Source organism: Chinchilla lanigera, unplaced genomic scaffold (genome assembly GCF_000276665.1).
Source record: "Chinchilla lanigera isolate Chin_1 unplaced genomic scaffold, ChiLan1.0 scaffold00018, whole genome shotgun sequence".
NCBI classification, from domain to species: Eukaryota; Metazoa; Chordata; class Mammalia; order Rodentia; family Chinchillidae; genus Chinchilla; species Chinchilla lanigera.
Genome location: NW_004955419.1, coordinates 15,747,057 through 15,769,302, shown reverse-complemented (window position 1 = coordinate 15,769,302; position 22,246 = coordinate 15,747,057). Strand labels below are relative to the sequence as shown.

Below are 22,246 nucleotides of genomic sequence, written 5' to 3'. Positions count from 1 at the left end.
GAGTAGCTTTGCTCCTCCACGTGTCTCCCATCATGATATATTGCTTGATCTCAGGCCTAGAAGCTGCTGAAACCTCTGAAACGATGAGCCACAATAAATCTTTCCTCCTTTAAATTGGTTTGCTTAGGTGTTTCGTCACAACCACGGAAAGCTAACACTTTCCTTCGCTCAATCTCTCCAGCTATACCTGCTTCATTTCACTCTACAGTTTTGCCAACACACGGTTTCTTTGTCTACCTGGCTGCCCTTAAACTGTGACAAAATTCCAACACTCTCCCTAAAGCCAAACACATTTCTTTCTTTTGTTTTCTCCTTCAGAGATAATCCTGGAATCTTCTCTCCACCCGCTTCAACCTACACTTGTTCTGTAAAGCTGCTGCACAGTTGTAATTCTAAGATGACCCTTTACTGTCCCTGTGGCAACTCCCTGTAAATCTTTTACCTCTTATTGTCTGGGTTTACATGCCCCCAACACATGTGTGTGTGTGGTCAAATCTTGTCTACTGTGTGCTAGGAAAGCACTCAAAGGACTCTAACACCGAGCTACATCCCCAACCCTGGTAAACTTCCTCTGTAAAGAGCGATTAGTGGTCTACACTTCGTGGCCCATGCAATCTGACAACTACTCGGCTCTGCCCTGACAGCATGATGACAGCCATAGACAATTCATAGGCAAAGGAGCACAGCTGTATTCCAATAAAACTTAATTTACAAAAAGAGTTCTAAAGTTCTATTACATCAGATAGATGTAATAGATAAGTATGATGTGTATACTTAAGTATGATGCATATCTGAATAAAGATAGAAGAAAGGATTTTTGAACAGAGGTGCATACCTGTAATCCCAGCACAAAGTAGTCAGAGACAGGAGAATCACCAGGAATTCAAGGCCACCCTGGGCTACATAGTGAGTTCAAGGCCAGCCTGAACTACATAGCAAGACCCTGTTTCAGAAAAGAAAAGAAAAAAAAAGAAAAGAGGGAGGGAAGGAAGGAAGAAGAGGACTTTGAATGTGTGTTTCACACACAAAAATGATAGATGTTTGAGGAGACAGATATGCTTACCATGTAATGATGAGACATCCACGCCCCATCCTCTCCCAAACTCCCGCCTCCAGAGTCCTGGTCACCATGCTTCACACCACATACACAAGTATCAGAACATGAAGTGGTAGCTCATAAATATATGCAAACTTTTTTTTTGCTGGGAAGATGGTAGTTTAATAACTTATAAATATAACTAGCTTGGCATTATAGCCAATCCAAATATTTTCATTTCTCATTGTAATCACTCTGCTGATGGCTGTCCTTTTTGTACAAATTTTATGTGTCAATTAAAAACTAAAATAAATACATAAATTCCTAAATTGAGATAACAAGCTCATTTTAGACTAAGGGCCACAGTTTAGTGTTCTCCTAGAATACTAGGAACTCCCTGAGAAAGGGGGACTGGAGGAGGGGTAAATGTTGGGGACTTAATATCTCTGAAGATGGCTCTAATCTACACTGAAATACCCAAGATAGTGGGGAAAGAATATTTAGTTGGAAATAACTTCCCCTCCTCTAATTTTGAAGGTACTAATCAATTTTTTTCTACCAGCCCATTATTGACAAGTCCACTGGCATTGTAATATGATTGTATTTATATTTTACATCTTTTCTCTTTCCCCTTACAATGTTAGTATGCCCTGCACCCCACTGTGTTTACCTTCACTTATGCTGCTGGACATTCTGGTTCCATCAATTTCTAGAAAATGTTCTTAAAATTTTTTAAATAATTTTTTACTCTTTTTGAAACTATTAATGAGATGATAGACCTCCTAGATTAATCATTTAACTTTTATCTTTTGATTCTAATTCCTTATGTATTTGTCTTCTGGTCTATTTTCTTTTTGAATTTTATTAGTACACATTTGCAGTACATAATGATCACATTCATCATGGGGAGCTGGTTTATGTACATAACACATCTTAATTCTTTTTACTTTCCTTTCTCCCTCCCCTCTCTCCCTTCTAGTCTACTTTCTAAAAGGTTACCAACTTTTACTGTCTTTCAACCCTGTCAATGGTTTTAAGTTTCTGCAATCACATTTTAATTTGTCTAATTGTTCGCTTTTCAAAGATAGCCTATAATTTCTTCATATGATAAAATGCCTTTTATTACTGTCTTAATTTTAGTTATTATTACTGTTCTGAAGATATCAATAAAATTTTGGAAGTTTTCTTCTGCAAAACTCCTGTTTCATCCAAGCCATCTTTGTTGCTTCCTCATTTTTTTTGTTTAGATCTCCGCCATCGTCTTAGATGCTTTCCTCAAATGCTGGGTGAACTTTAGCTGTTCATTCATACTGAAGAGTGAATCATTAGAAAACAGATTTTAATCTCTGCATACAGGGATGCAGAACTTTTTAATCGAGTCTTGCAATGCTGGCTCTTCCTATTTATTTCACTGGAGACGTACAATATTAGTACTGCTAGGCATTTTTTTCTTGGATCAATCCATTTTCCCAGAGAGAAACCTTTGCTTGGGGTTTAGTATAAGCATGGCAGTCAGGACTCAAGGTGGGAAGTGGGAAGGGGTGGGGTGCGAGTGTCTCATCATTAATTGTTAATTCTCCTGTTTCCAATAAATTGCATTGTTCTTGACTTTAGCTGTGCTATGATATCCAGAGATTTTTGCCATTTGGGGAAAAGGATTTATAATCTAATTAGGAGTTATTTCTAATTCTCCTGTGTTAGCCATACCCTCAAAGATAAATTATGTTAAATGGATTATAATGCACTGAATTTTATTAAAAGAATTCATGAGTTCAAAGTGATACGAAAAATAAAAAAGGAATTGACTCAGGGAAAGGTCTTTTTCGTGTGTGTGTCTTTTTTGAGACAGTGTCCTGCTATGCAGTTCAGGCTGGCCTTGAGCTCACTTTGTAACCCAGGCTGGCCTCAAACTCACAATGATCCTTCTGTCTCAACCCCCCAAGTGCTGGGATTACAGGCATGTGTCACCTCGCCTGGTGAAAGCTCTTTTTTTTTTTTTTTTTTTAACAGAAGGCTGCCAGATAATACATATAAAAGGAATGATAGAAATAGAAAAATTACTGTTTTTGTAACCCCCAAAGTAGAAATAGGTCCAAACAATATTAATGACTATTAAAACCAATGGGTGAAAAATAATTGAGAAATAAGATATTCAAATAGCCTCAAAGTATCACCTTTAGATTTTTTGTTTGTTTGTTTGTTTGTTTGTTGAGACAGGGTCTCACTATGTAGTTCACACTGGCCTTGAACTCATTATGTAGTCCAGACTGGCCTCAAACTCATGGTGATCTTACCTCAGCCTCCTGAGTGCTGGGATTACAGGTGTGTGTGCCACCACGCCCAACACCTCCAAATTACTTTTTTAACAAAGGTGAAAGACATTACCTCACTCAAATGATCTACTTTAGTATCTCCTATAATGAGATAAACTGATGTTATATGCCTCCAGATGTGATAAAACTATAAGCTAGTCATAGTATGCCCATCTTAAGTGCCTTAGATGTCATGATATTTTTGATACGTAAGAGAATGGGCTTCTTAGTACAAGCTGAAGTCATTAGGTGGTAAATGTAAGCATGTCAACAATTTCAAATGACTAAACCAAAACAAAAGTAGAATGTGTATGTATGAATCCATGTGAGAGAGAAAGAAAACAAAGGTCACAAGATGTTATCAAGTTGCAAAATCAAGTGAAGGGTATTTGAGTATTTCTTGTTCCGTTTTTCTGCTTTTCTGTAGGACTGGAATTTTTTTTATACCACGAATATTTTATTTCAAAAATAAAGTAAAAAGAATGATTACAACCAATTATTTACTTGTGATTATGAGATAACACTCCCAAGATAATATCTCAACATAATTTAATTACTAGTGTTTTGGCCAACTGTGATGCTATCACAAAATACCTAACAAAATCAAATTAAGTGAGGAACGTTTTATTTTGGTTCATGGTTTCAGAGGTGCAGTTCTTGTCCACTTGCCTCTGTTGCCTTAGTCTGTGGTGGGGAGTGTGTAGTGGAGGTAGCTTTTAACATCCGTGGCAGCTGGGAAGTAAAACAGAGACAAGGTATGAGATCCCCACATCCCCCTCAACGGTGGGTCCCCAATGACTTTCTTGCCCTACGTTCCACCTCCTAAAGGTTCTAACACCTCCTAAAAATTCTACCATCTCCCAGGAGCACCACAGGCTGGTAATCACGCCTTAAATACATGGCCTTTGGTGGACATTTAAGATTCAAGCTGAGTGTGGTGTCACACACCTGTAATCCCAACGGCTGAAGTTGGAGGACAGGAGTTCCAGGCCATCCTAGGCTACAGAGCCATTCTAGCCTATGCTGCATAGCAAAATATGGTCTCAAAAAATCCAAACCATAACAATTAAGTTCTGTTTGTTTCATCTTTATCTACTGATGTGGTTAAGTGAACTATAAATTGAAATGTTGCATTGAAAACAAGCCATCAGGCACAGCTGTGAACATAATTAAGTCACAATAAGATGGATTTATAGGGAGATATTCTGTATGTAGTATTAGTCTATCCTGTTATCCCAATTTAACAGATAAGTAGTAGACTTTAGTAGCATAACAATACATCAAAGTTATAAGGACAGATATATGTTTTGTAGATGCTCTGCTCTGTCTGAAACATCTACACTTTCTGTTATGTACAGAATGATCTAAGCTACCCTTGCAGGTAAGAATGAGAAACAAAGTTCAACTTGACATAGAGAAGCTATGGCATACATCCAGCGTGGAGTGTGCCCTGGGGAGTTTCCATTCCCTTTTACCCAATTGACTTTATCCTCTCCTCTGCTGGGCAGAAAGTGATAATATATTAGTAATATAATGTATGCTTCAAGCTTGTCAGGTGGAAAGATGGGAGGGAGTTTGTCTTACAGTTGCCATTCTCTGAAGGAGCTAAGTCATCTCCTTGAGAAGGGGAAACATCTAGGCTGCACTTTCAAGAACAAAGTTCACCTGCATCACAGAACCTTGCTACTACCTATCCCAAGAGAGGTCTGAAGAGTAGAATCCTGGAGGAGACTATTGAGAAAGGTAGGAAGAGAGACCAGAAAGAAATAGGATTCCTAAATATGCAAGAGAAGTCTTGTTTGAAAACATAATGTAGTATATGGTGTGTAGTGGAACACAAGTTCAAAAGCTATGCTGTCTGCTTCAGAATACTGATTCTGTCACTATTAGCTATTTAATGCTTACTAGCTGAGTGACCTTGGGTAAAATAATTAGTCTTTCTGTGCCTCAGTTTCTTCACTAGTAAGATGGAGAGAATAACAATGCCTACCTCATAGATTTATACTGAGGATTAAACACATTAATATATACAACATATGGAGTAAATGCTATACTCAGTTCTTTGGCCTATAGGCTCTGCAGTTTTTGTCATCAATTCATTTCTCTTTTTTGTTTTGTTTGTTTGGTTTTTGAGATAGGGTCTTGCTATGCAGTCTAGGCTGGCCTTGAACTCACCGTGATCCTCCTGTCTTAGTCCCCAAATTGCTGGGATATCCAGACAGAAAACATAACCACTAGGACCAATATTTGAACCTGTGAAGGGATTTCAATTCCAACACCTTAACCACTTGGCCATCACAGCTGCAGTTCATTTCTTACATTAACAGTATCTATACATCTTTCTAGCATAATTCAGGGACTAAATAAGAATATGTGGGCTCCGAGCCAGAGAAACAGAGTAGAAGGAAAGAATGTGTTATTTTAGTATGAAAGAACAAAACACAGTATTAAAAGGCTGGTATGGGAATGAGGATCTAGACACAATCCTACCACAAACCTTTCTACAATACTCAGAGCAGGAAGAAAACTACCACTTGATCATTCAATATACCAGATTTGTAATACTATGGATTTCTATAACCAAAAGCACAAAATCTTTCCTTAAGATATTTGTCTGAGTTTTGAACAGATTGTACTCATCAAAAAACACATCTGAGATGACTGATATTTAAAATAAGTAGAAAGGAATTACTAAATTTGGCCCCAAGCAGCCAAAGTAACTTTGGCCTAAAGATTTCTTCATACACAGTGAACTGCAACCTAACTTGATGTGTAAACAAACTATAACATATTTGAAAGAAGTAGGTGAGTCTCAGCCAATCACTAGCTGTATACTGTTCAAACCATGTTCAAGGAAGACAGATGCAAGCTGTACCCAATCAGAATGGCTCTGTACCTCACTTCCTTTTCTGTAAGTCACTTCCTCTTCTCTGGCTAGACATATAACTGACCCATGTTGTAAAGCTGGGATTACTAAACTATTTTTGGTCCAGTTTGTTTCCCAATTTGTGAATCCCAAATAAAAGCTGCAAAATAGACTCGTAAATTTATAGTTTTAGCAGAATACGTAGTCTGCTAGTCACTAAGTCCCGTTAAATTCAGCTCCGCTTTTATTGTTTTCTGGAAATTTAACTCACTGCAGACTACATTCTGATGCCTGCTTTCCTGTAGCTTCAGTTAGCTCCACCAGCTGCTGGAGGTAGGACTTTGTCTTTCACCAAGTGAAAGCTCTGACTGTCATGCAGGCTCACAGAGCCAGGAAAAATTTGAATCTCCAGAAAATGTCTATGCTTCCTTTTACGAGACAATAAGAACTAACCAATTTATTCTGATTCACTTTTGCTGTCTTGACTGTTAATGTCCAATTGCATTAAACTATCATACCAAATTCAATTTATCTGTATACTCAGGCGTTTCATAAATGTGAATAAAAGGGAAGGACAAAGGGAAAGCAACTATTTAGGCAGCTACTGAGATAGAACAGAGATGGAGTCTTAAATTTCAAATTCAAGAAACAGTTGAAAGACAGAAAGTACATACAGATTCAAGCCCAGGCAGACCATTCCCAAGTTTCTCAATTTAGAAACAAAGAGGCCAAGAGTGGTGGCACACGCCTGTAATCTCAGCACTTGGAAGGCTGAGTTAGGAAGATCGCTGTGAATTTGAGGCCAGCCTGGGCTGCCACATAGTGAGTTCAAGGCCAGCCTGAACTACATAGGGAGACTATGGCTTGAAAAACAAAATGAAACAAACAAAAAGGTAGATAATTCCGCTAACCAATATAGAGAAATAGATCTGGAGGCTAGAGAAAAGATAAAATGGGTTTTGAAGATGGTGACCTACAAGAAAACATTTCCTCTCTTCCACTCACTTAGAGTGGAAGTGAATTAGAATTTGAAGAAGGAGGGGCTGGGGATTTAGCTCAGCAGCACAATGCCTGCCTGGCAAGTGCAAGGTTATGAGTTCAGTTCCCAGTACCAGAAGAAAAAATAAAACAAACACACAAACAAATAAAAAAATAGAACTTGAAGAAGGATACAGAAGAGTAGAGGTTAACAGTAAAAATAAAAGCTAAACTGTAAAGAAAATGGAAATATACCCAGCTGAGGTCAAAGCAAAGGTGAGGATATTTAAACCAGCAAAGAAATCAATGTGATCAGGTAAAGTCAACTCAGAATATCATTCAGTTACAGTGAAGCCTGCCCTGATCTCTTGTCCCTCTGTGGGTCAAGGCCCAGCCAGTGAGGCCTTGGGAGAAGACTGGCATCCAAAGCCAAGAATGAAAACCTGGCTCCTTGGTCATGTGGCAGCTGAGGAGACTTGGAAAAGCACGACATCATGAGCTCCCAGCATGTTCTGGGGACTCTCGGGCCTCAAAGAATTGTTTAATTCTAAAACCAATCCGGAGAGATACACTATGCTTCTTCCCAGATTAGCTCTGGAAGGGAGGCCCTGCTAAAGATCAAACGTGGTCCTTGTACATGCTAGACAAGCACTCTACCACTGAGCTACATCCTCAGATCCAGTAACACTATTGATAATATCAGACCGATAGCAAATAACTGCTAGGGCCCAGTTGGAATTTACCCCGATCTAGGAATTTCCTTGTTTCTCTTATAATCTTCAGGAACATCCTAGAGCTCCCAAGGAGGTGTGATAATTCTATTCCCCTACCATAAACTCCATACTCCAGGTCATTCCTCCCATCCTGTCCCTGCTCAGAAACAACCTCAGACCCTCAAGGAACCTGTTTAGTAATTACAGATTCCTCTACATCCTCAACAGCTTCATGGAGCCCAATGTTAAACTAAATTTGGCCAAAGGTTGTTCTCATGCTACGAGTCCCTGAATGAGGCACATCAACCTAGCCTGGTATAACACAAACCGAAAGCCTAAGAAGTATTGTCGTAAATAGCTGAGTCTCAGCCAGTCACATCAGCCAACTAATCATGCCATGCCCAAGTCAAGCAAACGCAAACCCATCAAGCTGTTTCTGTACCTCCTTCTATTTTCTACCTATAAATACTGCCTCCTGATAGTGTTCTCTGAACCTCTTCTGGTTCTGAGGATTGCCCAATTCACAAATCTGTTTTTTTGTTTTTATATTTTTGTTTGCTTTGTTTTGCTCAAATAAACTCTGTTTAACTAGCTAAAACCACCAGGCGTGATGGCGCTCGCCAGTAATCCCAGCACTCAGCAGGCTTAGGCAGGAGGATCGTTGCGAGTTTGAGGCCAGCCTGGGCTACAAAGTGAGCTCAAGGCCAACCTGAACTGCATAGCAAGAACTTGTCTCAAAAAGACACCCCCCCCAAAATAATAATAATAATTAGCCAAATCTGTTCTCTTAATACCACTCTTACTTCCTGCCTCAACTGATAAAACTTCTCCCCACGTAGCCCTCTCCAGTATAAACTGCTAATCTCTTACACCTCGCTCCATGGAAACACCTTTGCTTAGTGCTGCCACAGACCAGTTTGGTTTCGCTTAAATCTTCCTGTCTGTCCTAGGTCCTGAGCACCTTTGATGCTCACGTCCATCACGAGAGCCATCCCATACTTTGAGTGTTCAGCTCCTTGAATATTTCTTCTCCCGGCTCCTCACCAGCACTCCACGGCAGTGGCCCTCTCTCAAGGTCACACCTAGACTTGACTCCCACCTACTACTCTTCTAGTGCTTACATCTTCCTGTTGTTTAGCCCACCCACCAGCCTGTGGTTCTAACCTTCAATTATCCCAATATATTCATTCTTTTCTCAAAGTCAAGTTTATTGAGATATAAATTTCAAGCTGTAGTTAGGTTTACTCGATCAACAATAAACTGTACACATTTAAGGAGTTCACTTTGATGAGTTTCTAACATATGTGTATACCCACGAAGCCATCACAACAACATAAAGAACATATTGTTTTCTATAAAACTTTGCTCGTGCCCCTGTGTAATTTCTCCCTGTCTCCTCTTACCAGCAACCACTGATTTGCTTTCTGTCACTATATTCATTTATACTTTCTCAAAAAATATTTTTGTTTTGTTTGTTTTGGTACTGGGATTGAACATAGGGCCTTGAACATATTAACGCTAAGCACATGCTCTACCATAGAGCTGAGCTACACTTCCAGCCTACGTTTAAAAAATTGTCTTTTGTTTTTTGAAACAGGGTCTTGCTATGTAGTCCAGACCAGCCTTGAACTGGCTGCGTAGACTATGCTCATAAACCTCCTGTCAGACTCCCCAGTGCTGACACTGCAGACATGCACCACCATGCTCAGGTTCAAAGTTTTACTAAATTGAATATTTAATATTTTCTATTTTTTTTTTTTGTCTTTTCTTCTGGTACCAGGAATCGAACTCATGACCTTGCGCTTGCCAGGCAGGCGCTTTGCTGCTGAGCTAAATCCCCAGCCCCTAATATTTTCCTCTTTTCCTCCTCCTTCTTCTTCCTCTTCTTCTCTTTCTCCTCCCCACCCCTGTTCCTTTCTTTTTTTTTTTTTTGAGACAGGATCTCACTATATAGTCCAACTGGCCTTGAACTCATGATGATCCTCATGCTTTAGCCTTCAAGAACTAGGATTATAGGCATGTGCCACCATGCTCAGCTTTCTGTTTCTTTTTGATACGGGCTCTAATTATGTTCCCCAGACTGTCTTTGAACTTCTGAGCTCAGCCTGCTGAGTAGCTGGGACTATAGGTGCACACCATACCTGGCTCTTTTTCTTTGACTTTGAGATTTCATGCATACTGTGGCTTGTATTGATAATGCATTCCTTTTCGTTACTAAATAATATTTTATTGTATGGATATAACACTATTGTTTATCCACTGTCTACTTCCTGAGCATCAGTAATAGTTCCAGGTTGTTTGTTTGTTTGTTGTTTGTTTTTCCCGTACTGGGAATGAAAACCTGGGCCTCCAACATGCTAAGTAAATACTCTTCCACTGAGTTATATTCCCAACCACAGTTCCAGGGGTCTCTTTATCATTAGCAATAAAGCTACTGTGAAAATACATGTATTAGTTTGTTTTCTGATGCTATAATAAAATACCTGAAGCTGGGTATTTATACAGAAAAGAGGTTTACTTAGCTCACAGTTTTGGAGGATGAAAGTCCAAGAGCAGGCAACCTCATCTGTTCAGCCTCTAATACAGACCCTTTTAGCTGTGTCACAACATGATAGAGAACCACAAAGGGAGCCAAATGTTTATAGAAGGGTATGAGCATATGGGGTGGACTCACATAACAATCCACTGTCTTGGGTCCACAGACCAGCACTCATTCCTTCTGAGAGCAGTGCCCACAACGACCTAATTATGTTGCACTAGGCACCATCTCTTAAAGGTTTAACTACCTCAACACCATCACCCTGAGGACCAAGCTGAGTCTTTGGGGGACAAACTATACTTAAGCCATAGAAATACAGTATGCTTTCATTTCTATTGAAGTATAATTCACATATAACACCATCCATACTTCTAAGGTATACAGTTCTACCAGACAGATGTATGCAGTTTACAATTTTACAGGCATTATAATCACGCACCCACCACCACAGTCAAGCTTTAAAGTATTTCCATTACCCAAAAAAGTTCCCTTGAGCACTTCTTTCCCCTCCCAGCCCCTGAAAACCACTACTCTGATTTCCATCTCTGTATCTTTGTCTTTTTAGAATGTCATGTAAGTGGAATCACACAGGGGGATGCCATTTTGTGTCTGGCTCTTCTCAAACCTGAGATTTACACATATTTTGCTTGTATCAGTAGTTTGCCTTCTTTCCTATTGCTGATTAATATTTCATTGTATGAATGTAAAATAATCTCTGTATCTGCTCACTCGGGCATTTGAATTATTTTCAGTTTGGGGGAACTATTAATAAAACAGACACAAACATCCCCATATAGTATTTACATTTTTCATTAATAAATACCTAGGAGTGTGATTGCTGAGTCATATAGTAGGTATATGTTTAACTTTATAAGTACATTAGTAAATAAAGTTTGCTTTTCCTTATCCTTTGACTCTTTTTCTTTCTTTCTTCCATTGTTTTGGTTTTTTGAGACAAGATCTCTCTACACAGTTCAGGCTGGCCTTGAACTCACTATGTAGCCCAGGCTGGCCTCAAACTTATGATGATCCTCCTACCTCAGCCTCCCAAGTGCTGGGATTACAGATGTGCACCTGGTCTACATTTTAATTTTATATTAGCTACTTTCACCTTCATCTTACTTTCTAAATTAGATTCTATCACTTATCATTTCAAACATGTTTGCTCATATATCTTGAACAGCGTGTCTCATTGCTCTCCTGTGAAACTCATGCTATTAAACCCCATATCATGGATCAACTCAACTGTCCCTATTCTTTGCACCTATTTTGGAGCTACTTTGAGAAAAATCACTGAATGCTTAAACATACAATAACATAAACTGGTATCCTCTAATCTCGAATGGCCCTTTTTCTGCAGGGAAATGGTTTTTCTGGGCAGTTCACATTCCATCAGCAGCGATTTCAAACCTAACCTACCAATATTCTCTTACCTCCTTTCTGATGAGGTCTCAGTAGGTGATCTCTCAGCACAAGTTACATATCTCTTTGCACCTATACCATTCCTTGCCTTTTTTCCTCGTATTACGGGGGACAGAGGGGTTCAATCAGGAATGCCCCTTCTTTCATCTGTAATATTTCTGGTAGGCAGAATTCGGCACCTAACAACATTTAACAGCAATAGCTTTTAAAAAAATTCTGCTCTGGCCTTTTGGTTGTATTTCTAGCTGGTGTTTTAGAAGATGAGCATTTGCTTATTGGCAGTGTTAATTATAGCTTGCATTGAATGTATTGCTAATATGCTTCTACTGAGGGTCTTTCCACCTTGGATTACAGTCAATGGTAGTGACTGGAGAAAGTGAGGGACGATTTGGGGTTGCCAAGGGGACAGCCGCATACCTCTGAAAATCTGGGCGGATTCTAGGCCTGTAAGCCTCTGGCGCAGCAATAATTCTGCTGTTGAACCCACCATGCGCTTCCCATTAACCATGCGCAACAGGCCAGGTGGGAGCCTATGGAAAGCACAGAACTTTCCTAAAAGGGGACGAGCTCTCTTCGGGAATCGTAGTTCAGAGTCTCTGCGCAGGCGCGGTGGCTCCGGGGGTCTTGCGCGCGCAGCCGCGGCGGGACGAGCTTCTGGAAGCTCATTGCGGAGGAGCTGGCTGCGGATGCGGTTGCAGGTATTGCTCGTCCTGGGCCCCTAGTTTTGGAGCTGTGGCCAGGTGCCCGGCTCGGATGCGGGTGGAGAGCAGTCGCCCCGTCAGGCTGTGCAGAGGCTGCTCCTGCGGGAACCCGCACTTTTCCGCAGGCCGAGCCTCCGGGTTCCCTCCATCCCGCCTTGCGCCCTGGGGCTCCAAACTTAGGCAGGGTTGGTATTCTGGGCGGAATAATTTCTTGCTCTGTGTGTGTGTGTGTGAGTGTGTGTGAGAGAGAGAATTGGGGGAGACTTTTGCCAGATTTTATCAGCGTTCCCGAATCTATCTCCCGGATACCTGTAGCATCCTTTCTCTCCGGTCCTGAACAAGCAAAGTGCCTCCAAGCGTTGCAAATACTAGATCCCCTTAGGGGAGGTCGCCCCTCCCCTTCTTCCCGGGCCGGGAACCTGTGCCTGCGTCACATTTTCTCGCAGCCTCTGCAGTAAGCTCGCCAGAGACGGAGCCGAGCGCGCTTCGTCACCCGCGGGGTCACCCGTACCCACGAGGGCGACAGGCTCCTGGTAGGCACCTCGCTCATACCTGACGAAGGAATAAACGGTGCTGTGCGCCTGTGTGCCGCGCCAGGGCTCGGGGATGAGTTACTGTTGGTATGGTAATTGCGATGAAGCGCACATTGCTTTGTGCTTCGCAGGCTGTGTTACTTGCCTGGCCCTTGAGAAAGGAGGCTCTGCTGGACCGCCTGGCCCCCAAAGTCCCGAGCCCCCCACCCCGCTTCCCGGCTCATTGTCGATGCTCAATCATTTGTAAAATGAATGCGTGCATGCAACACGAGGCAGGGTGTGCACAAAGGACCATTCGGAGAACCAAAGAGAGCTTCGCACAAGCGGTGACGGTTGAAAAGAAAGGTTTTAAAGAATGAATGAAAGTTTAAAAAAAAAATTTTTTTTTTTTTTAAAAAAAGAAAGTTTGGTAGGAGATGGGAAGAACGCAGTATCCCAAGGACAGGGAATGGCTGGTCCTCAGGGTAGGACAGCATTGAGGCTGGGGAGAGGGATGTTTTTCTTTGTTTCACTGCGTCCTCAGGGTAGGCTAGAGAGGTCATCTCTGCCTTCTCCATGGTTGTACCACCCGGAGGTTAAACTTTATCTGAGACCGTTGGCCAGTGAAGGAGTATAAGCAGGGGCGTGATAGAAGCAACTTGCACATCAGAAGAAATCTTCTGCCTACCATGTGAGACCAGATTGCAGAAGCCTTGCTCAGGCAGGTTCAGTGGATAGCATGGAGAGGATCTTGGGAAATGAAGTTGCCACAACTTGGTTATTAACTACATATAAAAAGCACGGAGCAAGAGAAATGTGACATCAACTTTGAAGTCGGGCTTCTGAGCTGTGCAGCTGGTGGGAAATGCGTGCCAGTTTGAGAGAGGGCAGGAGTTAAGTAGGTTTCTGACTCTATCCCTGGAACAGTGACCCTTTTCTGATAAGATTTGTGAGTAGTGAGTCTAAAGTAACTGCCTCCCTGGAGGGTATCTTTATCAGTACGTAGCTCCTTGGCTTTTGACCTATGAAGAAAATTATCTTTTAATAAAGTAGTCAAGCTAGGTATGTTCTCAGCCTCCTAAGGCTGTGCATGTGAACCAAACCAATGTCTTCAGGATTAGCAATTTGTTTCACTCATCTATATCTTATATTTCTTTTTCAGAGTCACTCCAAGACTGTACACTGGATCCCTGGATACCTCGATGTTTAACTGTATAGTGCCTGTTCGTGGGCTGTACGGATATTCAAAATAATTTATAGGGGACTGGATCCCTGCTTGTGATACGCAATGCAAGCTGTAGTGCCCTTGAGCAAGATGACAGCCGTCTTCCCAGGCCCTCCAGCTCTGGCCTCAAGTAAACAAAACAAGGTCCCAAGAGTGAATACTCCTGGGAACCAAGGAACTAGCTTAAGAAAGGACCCTGCTGCCCTAGAGTCCTTCAGACAAAAGTTCAGGTGCTTTTGCTACTCGAAAGAGGCTGGACCCAGGAAAGCCCTGACCCAACTCTGGGAGCTCTGCAATCGGTGGCTGAGACCAGACATTCATACAAAAGAACAGATTTTAGAACTATTAGTGTTTGAGCAATTCCTGACCATTCTGCCTGGGGAGATCGGGATTTGGGTAAAGTCACAACACCCTAAGAATAGTGAGGAGGTGGTGACGCTGGTAGAGGATTTAACACAAGCACTTGAAGAAACAGAAGGTGAGATTTATAGATGGAGGGGGAGGAGGTGGGGGAATCTCTTCAAGGTGTGAAATAAACTCAGAGGAAGGAATTTACTACTAAGGAGGAGTCTTAAGACTAAAATTTAAGAACTAGAATTGTGTAATCCAGGGTGAGGGATTAATTTAAGGAAAATATTCCACCTTGCAGAGTGTTGGCAATCAAGACTTCACTACAGGAGCTTCCATCTCAGAGGCCCGAATTTTGGAAAAGCACCATGTTGCAGTGACAGATCAGAGAGGAGTCAGGAAACCCACTTTTAGACACACCAGTTTGCTGCAGGACCACAAATTAAGTATAGTGTGTGGAGGTAAACACCATTTCTCTCTGACAACGGGAAGAGTAAGTTCTACCTGTCACTGCAACATGGTCCTTCTCCAAAATTAGAGATGGTGTGAATGTCCCTAGAATAAAGAATTTATTGCTAGCATTTTGTAAGGGAGGACATTTTCTTTAAATTAATCTTTATTTGCCTTTGATTATGCAGTTTTAATGTTTACTGGTTGTCCAATCAGTAAAGCTGCCTAAGACCCTGCATGGTGATCCCAGAGGCAAAGGGGGTTCTTGGGACAAGCTAGGTGCCTTTATTCAACACATTCACAGGACACTTGAGCATGGCACTGTGCTAGGATTAGAAGGGAGAGATGCCATTTTACCTGAATAGATCTTGTAATTAGAAATATTTAAAAACTCATGCAAGTTAACATTTTAAAGCCAAGGGTTTATGGAATGAAGGAAATCACTTTTCGTGAGTTCAGGCATTGAAAGGACTTTCTGATGAGGTAGGGAAAAAACCCTGGATTTTTATAGGAATCATCTCTGGCTGCTCTGTTTTCAAAGAGTGGGGAAACTTTGTTACCTTTTCTCCAGAGAAGCATGAAACATTGTGATACTATGAAATATATATTTTAGCTTTTATCCCTAGATCCTGGCTCACAGCTCCTGTAATGTAATTTCCTAAGTGATTGGAGCAATAACTTTTGTTAAAATTACCCCTTTCTCCGTGGCACCTAAAACTTGTGCCAGGACAGCAGCTGAGCTATCCAGGTGAAAGGCAGTCCTTTTGTTATTTATAACAAGCTGTTTCTATGAGCACCTGAGCTTGTTAATGAGCTGATTTTTGGGAAGTCCCTAAATAACCACCATTTGGGGCCTGACTGCCAAGAGAACCAACATGCATTTAGAGAGTTGGAACTCTAAGCCCTTCCATGCACTTTGGAGAGGGGGAAGAGGCAGAAATGAATCATTAATCACGTCTACGTGAAGTATCCTGAAAACCCCGAAAGGATAGGGTTTGAGAACTTCCAGATAGCTGAACACGTGGAAGTTAATGGAGGAAAAGGGCATGGGAAGAATTTATGTCCCATTAGCTCCCAACCTCTTCCTGTGTTTTGCCTTATTAGTCTCTTCCCTCTGGCTGTTCACCTGTATCCTTTGGTTTTGTTGTTTTCGTCTTTTTGAGACAGGGTCTCACTATGCAGTTCAGGCTGGCCTTGAGCTCACTTTGTAGCCCAGGCTGGTCTGGAACTTGCAACGATCCTCCTGCCTCAGCCTCCCCAGTGCTGGGATTACAGGCGTGCACCACCACACCTGACTCACCTGTATCCTTTATAGTAATGGGTAAACATCAATAAAATATTTTTCTGAGTTCTTTCCCAAGGCGGGGGTTATAGGAACTGTGATTGTAGGCTGTCAGAGGTTCCAGAAGCGAAGATTGGCATCTGAAATAAGGGAGAGTGTTGTGGGACTGAGACTTCAATCTGCAGAATGTGGTGCTATCTGCAAATAGCTAGCATCAGCGTTAAATTGGAGGACACCAAGTTGGTATCCACTGGAGAGAGCATTGCAGAATTACACGGTTGCTGTGGGGAATTCCTTGATACACATCTGGAGTCACAGAACAGTTCTATTATATAGTAGGAAAAACTTGGATTTTTTTTCCCCACTATATATCTCAGAAACATATACCATATATATAAAGATATTTTAGTCTGAAAAAATAGTTTAGTCTAAAGATTCCATTTGAAAGACTGGACTGATTTTTTTTTTCCCCTTCCCTAGCTCCAACTGTTCAAGATTCTGCTGTTCAACAAGAGGATAACTCTGGAGAAGATACACTAGTTGCTGTTCCACATACTGAGACATGTGTAACTTTCCTTTCACTGGTTTTCATTCTTAAATGAATACTTAACTGAGCTCTTGGTAGTACAAGTGAACAAAAATAAGACACAGAACTCACAGTTTATTTTCATGTGCTATTTGTATGAGATCACAATGTTACAACTCTGACTCAAAACACAGATGTTTCCTAAAAATCATCAGTTATTTCTAGTAAAATTACGTAGAAATAAAATATATTGTCAGTGTGATAGAGAAGATCTCCAGCTAGATAGTGCTGGAAAATAAAAAGCTGTCTTCACAATGTCAGTAAAATGACAAGGACATTGTGCTGTTAATCAGTATTTTCTGAACGTTCTAGCCAACGTAATAAGGTAAGAAGGAAATGAGAATATACGCATTAATATGAAAGAATCAGGTTTATAAAGCAGGCAATGTTATTGTCCGTTTAGAAAACTTCACCGAATCAAATGAACAAGTACTGAAATGAATGTAATACTGGGGAAAGCCAATCAACCTGTTTTCTATATACTAATAATTACTAATTAGGAAAAAAGTTATACACAAAAGTAATAGTACTGTAACAGTCCAATAATGAGTTCAGAACATCCTAATCCCTGGCACTTGTGAATGGTACTTTACTTGGAAGAAGAGTCTTTACAGGTGTGATTGAGTTAAGGGTTTTAGGATAAGGAATTTATTCTGGATTACATGAGTAGGCCCTAAATGCCATCACAGGTGTCCTTATTAGAGGGAGTTTGAAAACCTGAATCAGCGATGTGAAGAGGAAGGCAGTTTGAAGTGATAGGGCCAAAGCCAAGGAATACTGGCAGCTGCCGGAAACTGCCGCTGGAAGCTGCAAAAGGCCAGGAACTGCCTCTCCTCCAGAGCTTCCAATACCTTGATCTCTTTCTGGCCTCCAGAACTGAGAGAATGCATTTCTGTTGTTCTAACCCATGAAGGTTGTGGTAATTTATTTATGGTATTACATCCATACGAAGCTGCCACAGGTGCTAATAGAACTGTCTTGCATGCAGAGCATGTAGTAGAAAATGTAATGAATCAATTTGCTTGTTTGTAAATATAGAGAACCTCTGCATGTCTGTTATTGAACACAGAAGATAATTGCTGTACATAAACTGGAAGTTGAAATGTAGAAGGTGGTTGGTGATATTAATAGCTTATTTTGATCCTGCAAGTTTGGGCTATGGGAATGCACATCATATCCTTTATTTCTGATTTTTCTTTCTAATCCTAGAAATTAGTGTGTTAGGGTTAAATTCGGTGTTAGGGTTAGGGTTAACGTATGTGTACTGTATTTAACACCAGAGACGAAATGGGAGAAGAGATCATGTGATACCCTTATTCTGCATCACCTCTAATGGTCATATAATAGCTACTCCCTAGTTTACTTTAGAGTTTTTAAAAACTTAAATACTGTCAAAACTGCTAGTTTATATCCTAAACACTTCTCTAAATCCTTAGGATCTGTTTGGGAGTAACACAAGACAAAAGGACTGTGTTTGGTCTTCTAGGAACCAATAGCATTCAAAGATGTGATCATGAGCTTTTCCAAGAAAGAGTGGAGGAAGCTGGAGCCTTTTCAAAAGGAGCTGTATAAGGACGTGCTACTGGAAAACTTAAGGAACTTAGAATTTCTGGGTAAGTATATCCTTTTGTGATGTTCTGGCAACGAAGCTGGGTATCTTTCTGTCCTCTGTTATTAAAAGATAGGTGCAGTGTGATAACTCTGCCTCTCTCTCTCGCTCTCTCGCTCTCTCTCTCTCTCTCTCTCTCTCTCTCTCTCTGTCCCTTTCCCATATTTTGTTTTGCCTGGGCATCCAGGAACTGGTGATTGATCTTAAAAATGGGTTCTGAGAACTACTTTTCTATGATGTTTCCTCCAATAAAAAGGTCTTTGCTTCATTGTTTGGAAGTGTGGAACCTTATTTCCCCCGTTTCCTCATCTGTCTCCAATACTGAAGTCTGTGTGTTTGATAGCGTCTTTTCACTTTCCTGGACGGCCTGTTGCTATCTGTACATCTGTGTTGAGGTGTCTTGTTCTATGCATAACCATTTTCCATTTTCCTCTGTGAGCAGGCTTTCCAGTTTCCAAATTAGACTTGGTTTCCCAGCTAAAATGGGTTGAATTTCCAAGACTGGTGGAAAAAGAACTCTCAAAAGATCCCAGGGAAGGTAAGTTGGTGAAAAGTTCATAAGAAAGTGAAAACAGTTGTTTATCAAGTCAGTTGGAAAGAGCCTTTGTGGGGCAGGCTTGATAGAAAAATACAAGGAGAATTAGAAGAGATCACTTGCCTTTTGGATTTGTTTTTTTCTTCATACTGGAAATTGGACTCAGGGCTTTGGGAATGCTAAGCAAGTGTTCTTCCACTGAGCTACATCCTCACCCCTTATTTTTTTAATTTAATTTAATTCTGAGAGAGACTCACACTAAATTATCTGGGCCAGCCTCAGACTTGTGATCCTCCTTCCTCCGGCCTCAGCCTAGTGAGTGACTAGGATTACAGGTGTACCAGCAATGCACCAGCTGGAATTTCTTTTGTGGGGGAGGTATCTGCTTGCCAGGCAGGCACTGTGCCACTGAGCTAAATCCCCAGCCCTGGAATTTATTTTTAAACAGTGTCTTGCTATGTAGTTGAATTTGGCTTTAAACTCAATATGTAGCCCAAGATAGCTTCAAAATTAATGACAGTCTTCCTGCCTCAGCCTCCTGGGTTCTGGGATTAGCACAACCAGCTCCTGAAATGTTTTTTTTAATGGACCAGACTGTTGGTTGGGTCCTTTGAGAAGTGGATGCCAAGACTATGCAGGAGATTTGTTGTGCCCCATCCAGTAAAGAAAGATGGGGAGGGAGTTGGGAGAAGCTGGAAGAGCTATAAGAACATGATGCAGGTCTGACACCTGTGAATGAGAAAGAGAAGGAAAGCAGGTTAGTGAAGAATGGTCTGCTTTGTGTTTTTGGGACAAGGTCTCACTGCGTAGTCTGGGCTGGCCTTGAATTTGCTACATAGTCCAGGCTGGCCTCATATTCTCAGCAGTCCTGTGCCTCAGCCATGTACTAGGTAATTACAAGCATCTGTAAGCACACCTGGCTTGAGATTTTTTGGTTTTGGTGTTTGTTTTTTTGTTTGTTTGTTTGTTTGAGACAGGGTCTCACTAGGTAGCTCAGGCTTGTCTTGAGTTCACTGTGTAGTCCACGTTGGCCTCAAACTCACAACAATCCTCCTGCCTCAGCCTCAGCCTCCTGAGTGCTGGGATTATAGATGTGTGCCACCACACCTGGCTAAAAAAAAGGTTCTTGAGACAGAATCACCTGTCAGGGGAGTCCTGTTACTTACTGAAAGAAGTCTTAAGTATTCCTGTGCCCCATCTTCAATAGGGAGCAGCCCATGGAAAAGTGGTCTTGGTGTGAATGCAGAGATGGGCTCACAGGAGCAGCAGGGACTGTTGAGTAATATCCCCACAAGGGGAGATCTGAGAGGTACAATTTTTTATGGACACCAAACGAGAGATACCAAGCAAAATTCTTGAATAATGTGATGCATGCTATAGTAATGGCACCTGTAAGAAGCTATAAGTAGAGAGCCCCAGATCTACAGTGGTTTATCTTAAGACTTTTCAACTTCAGGATGGTGTGAAAATGATACACATTCAGGAGAAACTTTGCTTAGAATTTCAAATTTCAGATCTTTTTCTTGACTAGCAATATGTAGTCTGATATTCTTACGATACTGAGCAGTGGTAGCTAGCCAGAGCTCCCAGTCAGCTACACAGTCATGAAGGAAAACCTATGCTGTACAGTGCTTCTGCACAGTGCTGATCCAGCTGACAGCATGTACAGTGATTCATTTTTCTTAAAAGAAAAAAAAGCAATAATGCACATATGTCTAAATATATGGTTTAAATACAAATTTTTCATATCTTGGAAAATTCATGTCAACGCTGGTGTTATGTTTGAGGTACTAGATTGTCCTACCTTTACCCTTTTTTATCTTAAAACTTAACAATATTTTAAATTTACATTTAAAAATAAAGCATTACATATATAAATATATTTGTTTATTTAAAAAAATAAAGCCAGTAATCCATCTTGCTCTGTTCCATCTCCTAAACCATTCATTTTAGTCAGTTTCTTGACTACTTCCAAAATAATTACATAACTAAAAGAATAATTGTGTTGTAATATCTAAATAGCATTTTGGAGAGTCATTCCAAAGATAGATCATAAATTGGTTTAGATTACTATAGAATCATTGGTTTAAAATATATCCCTTGCCCAAAATGCCTACATAGAGGAAGCAGCTTGTAGATGTACAGTGTCTTTAACAAGTCACTTACAACATTGCAGAAAAGTTTTTTGACAATGCAGAAAAAATTTTTCACAAAGCGGAGTCAGTAGCCATAATTTTTACAAAAGCTAATGCAAATCAGCCAGGTGTGTTCCTGCACAGATGTAACCCCAACACTTGGACAGTCACCATGAGTCTGTGGTCAGCATGAGCTACACAGTGAGTTCAGGGCCAGCCTGAATTGCACAATAAGACCCCCATCTCCCAATATAAACAAACAAAAGCTACTGCAAATCAATAAAGAACACTAAGTATGTTAGAAAGGTGAGTTAAGGGAATAACTAAATATACTATATCTAATGATTGATTATCATACAGTTGATTAAAATCATACAGTTGATTAAAATCATACAGTTGATTAAAATACATACAGTTGATTAAAATCATTTTTATGTAGAAGGGATGGGAAATAATCATAAATGAAAAACAGTAAGAATACATATACAGTTCTCTAAACTATGCAGAATATTTTCTTAAAAAGAATTCAGATAGCTTCTGGGTAACAGTTTGAGTAAAGTTTATATTTTATAGTTATCTGTTTAAAATACTTTTATGGAAGTGATAGTATGACCTTGTGATGAAAAGCAAGGTGAATGGTGTGGTTAGTAAATGAATTCAAAGATCTGAGAAGAGCACAATTGGGATACAGTATTGGAGGAACCTCCTTAAAGATGGTGAGACTTGAAGCCTAGGCCCTGTCAAATTTACATATGATAGTGAAGGTGCTATGGGATTACATACTGGCTAGTATGAACGTTTAAGATCAAAAGAATAGGAGCAAACGAGCTGCAGTGTAGGAGGGACCAGCAATGTATCCCCAATTATCTTGTGGTTGATAGGGCCAAGTTGTGCTAACCTTTGAAAGTCTAGCATATATGGCATTGCATATTTGTGATACGATTAACGTTTTCTATAAAAGTAGTGCTTTACCTGCTTTGAGAAGAGGCCATATTGC

At 40.7% G+C, this 22,246-nt stretch overlaps 1 protein-coding gene across 2 annotated transcripts in view; it reads left to right on the top strand.

Moving 5' to 3' along the window:
* Window positions 1-22,246, top strand: part of Znf483 (zinc finger protein 483) — a 33,733-nt gene that overhangs the window by 5,798 nt on the left and 5,689 nt on the right. Inside the window, exons 1-5 of one of the 2 annotated variants that reach the window (XM_005382723.2) lie at window positions 12,477-12,564; window positions 14,242-14,782; window positions 16,865-16,950; window positions 18,457-18,583; window positions 19,022-19,117. In XM_005382723.2, coding sequence (XP_005382780.1) covers window positions 14,368-14,782; window positions 16,865-16,950; window positions 18,457-18,583; window positions 19,022-19,117 — 724 coding nt within the window. In that variant the 5' untranslated portion in view covers window positions 12,477-12,564; window positions 14,242-14,367. Of the gene's footprint in view, window positions 1-12,476; window positions 12,565-14,241; window positions 14,783-16,864; window positions 16,951-18,456; window positions 18,584-19,021; window positions 19,118-22,246 lie in introns of those variants that run through there. The other variant, XM_013513204.1, reaches the window with a different exon arrangement.